The following is a 10476-nucleotide window of genomic DNA, read 5'->3' as shown; positions in this document are numbered from 1 at the left end:
ATAATAATAATAATAATAATAATAATAATAATAATAATAATAATATTTTTACACTTGAGGATCGTATCTAGTTCCTTCATGGCTACCATTCCAAGTCTTAGCTTTCTTCTAATTTCTTGATTACAGTCTCCATTTTGACTTATGTCTGAGCCAAGGTATAGAAAGGTGTGATCTATGCATTGGACCCAAAACAGCAGAGAACTGTTTTTGAACCAAATGCATTTTGCAGTTTAAAAAGAGTGTCTGTCAACCTCAAAGACACTGAGCAAAATTTCTAGCATTCTGCATGAAAAGGCCCTCTCTTTTCTTTATGCCCCCCACCCTCCTCCCTTTGAAACATGTGGGCAAGTTCAGTGGAACTATATAGTAACACCTTCTCCCTCTTCTGTACTAAAATGCCACATCTTCCCCTTCAGTCTCCTGGCATTCATCCAGTTCCCTCAACTCAGATTGTGATTCCAACAAAGTCCGTAATAAGCTCCGGAAGTTTCTGCAGAGGCGACCAACACTTCAGTCCCTGCGGGAAAGAGGCTACATCAAAGGTATAAAATCATATTGTGGGTGTACTACTAACTCCTTTCTTCACTTAGATGTTTTTTACCTTTTGTAATAGCTGGTTGAGTGCATCTTGTTTAAAAATACTTTTAACATATTCATAATTTACATTACTTGACAAAGTAGGCCATTTACTGTCAATGAGATAAACCTTTTAGTATATTAGCTTAGAATATGTGTGATCAAATTCTTAATTCGGTTTGATTTGTGTTTTGTTAACTCAGATCAGGTGTTTGGATGTGCTCTGCAAGTTCTGTGTGACCGTGAGAAGAGTACAGTGCCTCAGTTCGTTAAGCAGTGTATCGCCGCTGTGGAGAAGAGAGGTACACAATACTCTGTGCATCCACAACGTTGTGATTCTTTGCCCAGGCAATGCATATTCTGAGTGTTGTAATGGTATATGTGTGTGCCTTCAAGTCACCTGTCACCTTATGGTGACCCCATGAATTTTCCTAGGATTTTCTTAGGCAAGGAATGTTCAGAGATAATTTTGCACTTCCTTCCTCTGAAATATATCCTACTTCATGTGATATTTGTTGGCTGCCTCCCATCCAAGTACTAATCAGGGCATGCATTATGCAAATTGAGCAGAACTTGCATAATTGCTTTTGTTTAGTGTCATTCCTTCTAATTAGACACTTATAAGATGTTCCGGGAGTCACTGTATTTTTAAAAAACTTCTAATCCTTATGGCTATCAAGTTATGCTTCAGAACCTGTAGATCTGGTGATAGCTCAGTAAATTGCTGAGCAGCACTTCCAAAGATGCATAATTCCTTACCCCAGCCCACAGAAGCATCATACCTCATGCAAAGTAAGGAATGTATATGCAAGTCTCTTTAATTTGCATGATTTTCTTAGCATATATATGCTAGCATAAACCATGCATGGCAGTGCTTTTGCTCTTGTGGACCTCTGAAGGAAAAAGGTGTAATTTTTATTCTCTCTAGGTTTGGATATTGATGGACTCTACCGGATAAGTGGAAACCTAGCTACAGTTCAGAAACTACGCTACAAGGTCGACCATGGTAAGACCCTTGGCAGTTGTGACTTAGTGGGAGAAGTAACTTGGGGTACAATGAGCACTTTTATGAAGAAGGTAGAGGTTCAGTCACTAACAGCTCTCTACTAAAAAGCAAAAAAAATTGAATAACTAGGAAGGATATCTACCTAAGGCTTTAGCGAGCCATTGTTGATTTGTGTGGATACAACTGAGGGTAAAAAAAAATACAAAACTGGAAATGCTGTATTTGAGTAAGATAGACTAGGTAGAAACCAAAATACCTGGTATTAAGTTTAAAACATACATGCATGCTTAGAAAGGGCCAATCTATTGCCCAATATCACCCATGATAACTAAATAGAATTTCCAAATCCAGATGCAGGCTACCTGACTGCCAAGAACTGGGTCAAAATGCTGGGGACAGCACTTTTGCTTATGCCGTATTTATGAACTTTCCAGAGGCGTTTTGGTCTCACCCAGCTAAGCTTTTAGCAAATGTTCAAAACTTGAGCTTGTAAATCTGTGGAAGTCTCTCCCTCTCCTGCCTGGTGTTCAGTATCAGTATGCCAAATCCAGTACAGTATTGTACAGATGATTTATAAAAACTTTGGAATCTAGTAGTAACCTTTATTGAGAACACTGTAAATTCTTATACTGAGGATACAAATGCTTGAAAGCAGTTTTCAGTTGAAATACTTGGACCGAGTACTCCACCATCCAATTTAATTTCAGTTGTCAAAGACTGAAAACTGCCAAGGAGGCTCAAAGAATGTATTTCTGGATTCTTCCTGGGACTCTTGCTTGAATTCTCTTACATAACATTCAAAAAATAGCCAGTGTTTCTTGGTGACCCATTCTTTGAAGGGGGAAGTTCTGTTAGTTTCTCTACAGGCAGCATTCTGCTTTCAAAACTCAGAGCCAAAGAGAGAAATTTGGGGGGGAATGGAATAAGCATCACTTACTTTCCTTGGACTGACTGGCTGACTCCAGCTGCTAGCTTAATAGAACTTTTGGTACAATAGCTAGCCCTTTGCTTCTCCAAGATTAGAAGCAAGGAGGAAAATGTGACAGAAAAGATATGGAATAAAATGATTATATAGAAGAAGAGACAATTAATAAGGAAAAACAATCACACATAGTTATAATAAAAAAAACTAAAGCTTTGAAAGAATTTATCCATCACAAGCTTTGGGGAACAGATGGGATATAAGGAAATTGTAATAATATAGCAGAAGTATATAGAAGTATAGAAGTATATATTAATTTGTATATTGGTATTTTTCATGGAGATTACCGTATATACTCGACTATATAGTAAGTTGGCCTCATATATAAGTCAAGGGCAGGTCTTGGGGCCAAAATTGTAGATTTTGATATGACCCATGGATAAGTCAAGGGTAAAACCTAGGGGCATGTAACAAAGATCTAAAGGATGAAGCAAAGAAAAGCAATGCTGAAGAACTTACAAATTTCCAGCAGGCATAACTGTGCTCACACTAAAGGTTGAATGGATGAAAGAACAGAAGGGAATCAGTGCTTCCAGGACAGATTATGCTCTTGCCTTTCACCAGGGGATTGTTCCTTTTTTATAAGAGTAAAATAAAGTACAGGACTTACACTGACCTGTGGATAACTTGATCCAGGTTTTTGGGTCAATTTTGTGACTAAAATTTCTAGACTTATACAAGAGTATATAGTACATATCGTTTATATTGTTATGTAAAGAACTTTTATAAGGACTAGTATGCATTAGATGAATTAGAACAGAATAGATATTTTTGGAAGTTCTAATACCAATAAGTAATAGAGGATATTATAGGTTAGTGGAAAGACTTATGAAAATAGCCAATCTACATATTAGGAAGTCATGAATGCAATGGCAAACAATAAGCAACATGGGGAACATATCAGGCATTATGTGTTTATTTGTTAAGTTTGTTTAATCCATTGGTGTTATTTGAGGGTGGGTGTCCTTTCTTTGTAATAAGTTTATGTTTATATCCATATGCATTTTTTAAAAGATGTATTTTTGTAAAAAAATATCTAGCTCCCTTTATGTTTGCAGCCAGTACTGGCTGTCTGAGAGGTAGACTTGAACCTTTCGTCTTTGTAGTTTAGTCAGGATGACCAGATGGCCTACCCAAAAAGGAGGACAAGGCACCGCAAAATGTAGGACATTCAAGAAAACTGTGGGCCATTACAAAATAAAAGCTAAAAAACACTCATATAAATATAATTTTATTTCATATGCTTTATTTACTGCTATATTAAATATACAGTATTTTATTATATACTCAGCCGTATTTTTCTGATGAACTTATCTTCATTAAAATGCCTAGTTGGCTTGCAATATATTTAAAGAACTCTGAGCAAGACAGGTGCTGTCTCAGTGGTGGCTAGTGGTTGTCAGTGGGGCTACGAATCCATTCCAAGCTTTGGCTAGCTTTAAAAGAGTTGTCAAAGTGCTGAACCTATCCAGGGCCTTTTAAGGCCTGGGTAGAATGCTTGCAGTGGATTCAGTGATCCACTTACATGGGAACTGTCAGCCATCCCTGGGCTTGCTCTTCAGTACAACAGAGTAGGGATGGGACCATTGTCTCTGTACAGATGTTATTAAACTGCAGCTCCCAGAATTCTTCACCTTTGCTTATGCTGGTTAGAATTGTCCTTGGATGAGGTTGCTTCACCTGATGTTCTGCCAACTCTTTTACAGATGAGCGCTTGGATCTTGATGATGGCCGTTGGGATGATGTTCATGTTATCACTGGGGCACTCAAGCTTTTTTTCCGAGAGCTGCCGGAGCCACTCTTCCCCTTCAGCCATTTTGACAAATTCATTGCTGCCATTAGTAAGAAGAGATAATTGCTTTGAGGGAGAGATGATTGGGGAGTGATTCGCATGCACATATCAAAGCCTTGGTCTCTTTGACTGACTATAGTTGCTTTTATCAATATATATGATTTAAAGGTTTGTCTGTGGTGATATTTTAGGTTGATGGGAGAAAGGAAGACAAAATGAGAGAGAGAGAGACAAAAAAAATTCTACAGAAGGAAAAGTCAAATTATATTCTTCCTTCTGCTTTAAGGCTCTTAATCTATCAGGGTTTTGAAGTAGGGAACCCATTTGGAATTCTGTTTTGGAATCACAGAGTTAGGAGTTCTCAGCATCCCGACGCCTAAAATCACCCTCAGCTCTGCCTGCTTGAGACATAATTGTCTCCACCTAAAACACTGACTGTTAATACCTTTCTGGCATTTTCAGGAAAGTGCAGAAGGCACCAGTGGTTGAATGGTAAACTCTGAAGTGCAGGTGCTTATCATTCATATTGTAGCAACACACTTCATCTATAAACCAGATGCTGTCAGTTAACTCTTTCGCAGGTGCTTATCATGACAGTCCTCAGTTTTCTTCCTGATCCCAGGGAGGGTCCAAAATACAAGTAATTCCTCTGTGGATCCATTTCAGCAAACTAGTTCTAGCAGTATTCCACTCTACAAAAGCAGGTCTTTTGTAAAGCTAATAGATCTTAAATACCATTTAAGAGAAAGCTATCCCAAAACACTTAGCATTACAATAGTGAGAGCTTTCAACAAAAGGTTGCTAGCAAAATTCATCCTCCACACCACAGCTGCCTTGCCTAGCTACTGTGAGAATTACTGTATAGCTAAGCTCAGAGGAGCAAGAGAAACCTGAGTGTGTGGCACATAAAATGTCCTTGTTCCTGCTAATGAAGAAGTCCCAGCACTTCCACCTTCTAAGTCTTGGTTTGGCTAGACCAGTGGGAGGCAATGTATTTGTCACTCAGATTATGTATAGTAGAAAATGCACGCTTACTGGTGAAAAACTGAAATTGTGTGCCTTATTCGCCTCTTTGTGATAGTTGAGAAAATGTGTGCCATGACAACATGTTCTTCATTGCTGCAGTGGTGCAAAGTGGCAAGGAAAAGTATAGGAAAAGTTTCCTATACTGTACCATTTTTATTTATTTCAAGCATCTATAACATACGTTTTTTCTCTCAAAAAATAAAAGCAACACTAAGTGGCTTTGAGTTAAAATGTACTAGATGTTGCAACGTAGCAGCACAGCTGTTTCTCAATGGCAAGCATGCCCTAACTGAAATGCAAAGACCTGAACCTGAGATGTGCTTAGGTAGGGAGGAACATGTTGGCAAACAGGAGAATAGCAACTTTTATATCACTTCTTGGTTTTTCTATTAAAGAATTGAAAAAGTGAGCTGTCTTCTTTTTTTTTTTTTTTTTTTTGGTACTGTAGAAATTACAGACCACACCAGACGAAGCCACTGCTTATGGGAGCTGGTGAAGTCTCTACCTCCTCCGAACCACAACACGATGAGGGCTCTTTTCCAACACCTCTGCAGGTGAGCAGCTGCATCTCTCTGGACTCGGAGCTAGCTTGGATTGATGAATCCTTTGGAGATCCAGGCCATGTGCACAGTTGATTGCATGTCTTACTCCTCACCCTACCCTACAACTCACCTTTTGTCTTGCTATTACTCTGCCTTTTTTCTTCCTCTCCCCATTCCTTCAGTAGCTTGTAACATTTCCTGTCTTTCCGCTGCTGCCCGAAAGCAGGCTATTTTTTCCTTCTCTCCCCAAACAGCCAGAATACCCTTCTGCTTCAGGGATGGAAAAGGTGTTGTGTCTCCTGATGATGTTGGAGATGACACATCTTTCCCATCCCTCACCATTGGCAGTGCTGGCTAGAACTGGTGCAAATCAATAATATCAAGAGCGGGGACACCTTCCCTACTCATGCACTAGAGCAAGGGTGGGAATTGTGTAACCGTCTAGATGTTGTTGGACTGCCACTCCCACACTCCTCACCTGTGCTGGCTAAGGCTGCTGGAGACTGCAATCCAGCAACATTGGGAGGGCCACAAGATTCCCACCCTTGGTTATGTTTGCTGAATGGACAAGGAAGGGCTTGATATCCCCCCACACACACACACAAACCAGCTCTATGGGGCACATAAAGTAGTGATGGATGGCTTTCAGCTTGCACGCATAAGCATTCACTTCATGAAGGTAAGGCGCAAAAAGCAACTGAGGATTTGAACTTGAGGTATGTCCTCTGTGGCCTAGATGCATCGCCACTTGCAACATTTCAGTGTCTTTTGCTACATGGAGTCCTCGTTTCTCTTTTCTTCAGGGTTATAGAGTACCGGGAGGAGAACCGCATGTCAGTGCAAAGCATCGCAATTGTGTTTGGACCAACGTTACTGAAGCCAGAGAAAGAAGAAGGAAATATGACTATGCACATGGTTTTCCAGAACCAGATTGTGGAGCAAATCCTTACCCAGTTCAGCTACATATTCCCAGAGAGCTAAAACCTCCCAGCAGAGCATGGGACTCTAATGAAGGAATGGCCTCAATGCAAGGGCAGGTCCCTTTGCTACAAGAAAGGTGTTGCTGAGCAGTGCCAAGTGAAGAGACGGCAAAGCTGGCAAGAGAGTGCAAGGACATGGAATAAAAGTATTGATGTGGGATTCCTCATGGCTACTTGCCTCTTTCCAGTGCTGGGCATGTGGGAAATGAAACCCCTGTTGCACAGGAAGAAAATGGCTAATTGTTCAGCAAAGCATTCTGGATTAGCAAGGTTCAACTCCCATAATGGAGTGCCCTTTTGCTGAGGGATGGTGTGAGCTGGTTTGGATGAAGGTTTGGGAATGGGGAAGCTTTTATGGCGATGCCTATACCACAGCTGAGTTCAAATATAATGGCTTCCTGCTAAATAATTCTGGAATTGTAGTACTGCGAATGTATTGTGACTCTTTTGTGCGAAAAAGATATGGCTGAAGATGTTTCATTCTTTCAGTAGACATGAGACTCCCTGACTCTAAATCATCTAGTTAGTACCTACAAGATCTATGTTTGCTCACTTGAATCAGAAACCATCGCAAGATACCAGTGGTGACAGTTCAGTGAGAGAGGATGCTTAACAGCAGGCCTCTCATTCCAGTATACATGTGTGATTTGGCTGAGATCAGGGGAATTTATCACTCCACTAGAGTTTGGTATGTTTCTGTTATACAGTATTTCCTTCTAGACTATCCCTAGCCATGGATGACAGTGAAGTCTAAATTTCATGTAAGTCCAGTGAAATCCAGCATGGTTTAGAAGCTGTGCTGTACTCTCGATGCATCCAAGCTTGTTCGATTTTTTTCATGGCTTGTCATCTGCCCCTATACAATGAGTCCCATATCCTTTAAAAAAATTAGCTGTCTCAGTTGAGAAGTCCAGGAAGCCAAGAAGTTGTTCAATGTACATTCTCATGGAGAAAGATTGAATTTTGTGGCCTGGATTCTGCAGCATTCTATATGTCCACAGAGAAAGGATCTGATGGCAGTACATCTTACTATTGAGTGGCTGCTCCAGCATCATTACAGGGCAATAAAAGTACATTTTGGAATGTAAGTCCCAGAAGAATCCCTTAGCCAGCATTGCCAGTGGATATGCTGGCTGGGGAGTTCTTGGCATTCACAATCTCAAAAAGTAATATTTCCAAGCTCTGGAACATTCTACTCAGTTGTGTGAGGCAAGAATGTGTGGAAGCACTCCCATCTTCCAGGGCTGTCCTATTGCTAAATTCAGACTTCTGCAATGGCATACTAAGACAAGGATGGGGAAAGTGTGTCCCTGTAGAAATTATTGGATCATTGCTTAGCTAGCATAAACAATGATGGCGGTTGATGGGAGTGGCATTCAACTAACATCTTGAGGGTCACACATTCCCTATCCCTCCTTACAGGGGAATGTTTCAAAATGGCACTTGCCATACTGTGCATAAACTTAGAAGTTTGTGTGTCTGCTACTTTAGGTTTGACTTTGAGTTGGTGATCCTGCACAGACCATGCACATGAGACATGGAGGTATCAAATGCAGTATGTGGAAACACATTTTACAGAAGGGATGTTTCCTACCTACCTTGGGGCAGTGAGTGAGTAAGTAAAAAATTGCTGAATCTAGGACTTTAGTGGGAAGCGAAGGCCTCATCCATCACAGGAGACTTTCTTTATGCCTTTGCCTCCAGTCTAACCCAATACAAGCTGTCTGCTTTCCTTGCACTGTCCTGACTACTTCAGGATCCCTAAGATGCAACTGTACTGCCCCAAGAAGAACATGCCTCAGAAGGAGAAACTTGAGAAATCAGTACATCAGTGCGTTACCACCACAGCTTATAAAAGTTATTTTTGGATTACAGCTCCCAACATCCCCCAGCCAGAATGCCACTAGCTACACTAGCTGGGGATTCTGGGAGATACAGTTTGAAAATGAAATTTTTCCAAGGTCTGCCTACCACGTACTGCCTCCTATGCCAAGACAGCTAATGCTGCTGTGAACACATCATTGGCGATGAGCTGAAATCTCCTTTTCTCTCTCTTTATAAAATCATACTTTATTATTTGGTGTTCACAGGAGAATAATGTTGTAATGAATTATTGACAATGTGTATATTTCAAAATAGGAAACATAAATTATAGTGCAGACAACTACCCATCTGATAAACATCAGCTGAAAAAGGAATATGCTATACTAAAATACTTCCTGTTCCTGCAAAGGGCTGATGTGTGTCTGTTCTTTACCACAACAGAAATGTGTGGCTCAGATGTTTTAGTCTGGTAACAGACATTAGCACATACCCATTGTGGCATGGGCTTTGAGGAAATAGTGAATGATCGAACTCCTGCTACTTTATCTCATTTCCTGTGTTCAACAGGTGATGATTTAAAAAAACGGGGACTGTTTTACAAAGGCTGTAGCTGGAACTGAAGGAAATTTGTTGCTGAACAAATTAATGACATTTTATTTTTAAATAAACAGTAACCCTCGAGTAAAACAATTGTGTGCTTATTTGGTACTATTCAAGGTGGCAAACAATCATGAACAACAGTTTAAAAACAAGATTCTAATTAAAATCCCAATTTGGGGAGAAAGGTGGGGTATAAATCCAATAAAATGCAACATACAGATAAATAAATTAAAATACAATAAAGCTATTAAGATGATTTTGTTATATGTCCTGTAAGTGACCCAATTCAATAATTTGGCCTCAGCATCTTGAACTGGCTGAAAATTCAGAATCCTTTTCAAAGAAAACTTCACATGGAATAGTCATCTAAATGGAATGTAATAAGCATGTGCCACTGTGGAAAGAAGAGCAATGCACACTTGGCCACTGCCAAAACCTGAGCATCTGGATTCAAGGTGGAATCCAGGAACACACTCAAACTGTGATCACAAACTGGAGATTATGTTTCCATCCAGTACAGATCAAATCCCTGTTATCTGATCCGCCTTCCAACTGGCCAGAAACATCTCTAGTTTTTTGTGGGTTTTTCAAGCTGTCTGGCCATGTTTTGGAAGAATTTATTCCTGACATTTCACCAGCACCTGTGGCTGGCATCTTCAGAGGTTGGTGGCATGGAAGTGAGCGAGGTATATATACTGTGTGACCCTTGTTTGGAAGGAAGTGATTTACATGTTAATCTGTAGAGAGATCTTGTAGCACCTTTGAGACTAATTGAAAGACAGAAATTGGCAGCATGAGTTTTCATAGACTTCAGTTGACTTCCTCAGATGCATTTGGTGGAGTGGAAGCCAGGCACAGACATATATATGCCATTGGTATGTGAGGATGTCAATTTCAAATTACAAATCCTTTGTGTATGGAAATGAAGTCTGGGTGAATGGAAAGGCCTCAGGGTGGGAGGATATGAGAGGAAGATTTGTGTCTATTTAATTAGCAATCCATTGTTTGTGGGGAAACCCCCTGACCCTGGGTGATGGTCATTTGCATTTGCTGAGTCTTGATTTTGGTGTTTTTCAGGACTAGTAGCCAATTTTTGTTTACTTTCTGGGTTTCTTTTTTCCTGTTGAAGTTGTGTTTGCAGATTCAAT

The 10476-nt window shown here is 40.2% G+C and overlaps 1 protein-coding gene across 2 annotated transcripts in view; it reads left to right on the top strand.

Moving 5' to 3' along the window:
- Nucleotides 1–9415, top strand: part of ARHGAP27 (Rho GTPase activating protein 27) — a 70402-nt gene extending 60987 nt beyond the window's left edge. For both annotated transcript variants that reach the window (XM_042474464.1, XM_042474465.1), the window contains 6 exons: nt 417–542; nt 780–878; nt 1505–1582; nt 4271–4405; nt 5831–5936; nt 6728–9415. In XM_042474464.1, the coding sequence (XP_042330398.1) occupies nt 417–542; nt 780–878; nt 1505–1582; nt 4271–4405; nt 5831–5936; nt 6728–6905 (722 nt within the window). In that variant the 3' untranslated portion in view covers nt 6906–9415. The remainder of the gene's footprint in view (nt 1–416; nt 543–779; nt 879–1504; nt 1583–4270; nt 4406–5830; nt 5937–6727) is intronic.
- The last annotated feature ends 1061 nt before the right edge of the window (nt 9416–10476 follow it).

This window comes from Sceloporus undulatus, chromosome 6 (genome assembly GCF_019175285.1).
Source record: "Sceloporus undulatus isolate JIND9_A2432 ecotype Alabama chromosome 6, SceUnd_v1.1, whole genome shotgun sequence".
Classification (NCBI taxonomy): domain Eukaryota; kingdom Metazoa; phylum Chordata; class Lepidosauria; order Squamata; family Phrynosomatidae; genus Sceloporus; species Sceloporus undulatus.
Note: the sequence above shows the minus strand (reverse complement) of the source record. Positions and strands in the feature narration are given on the sequence as shown.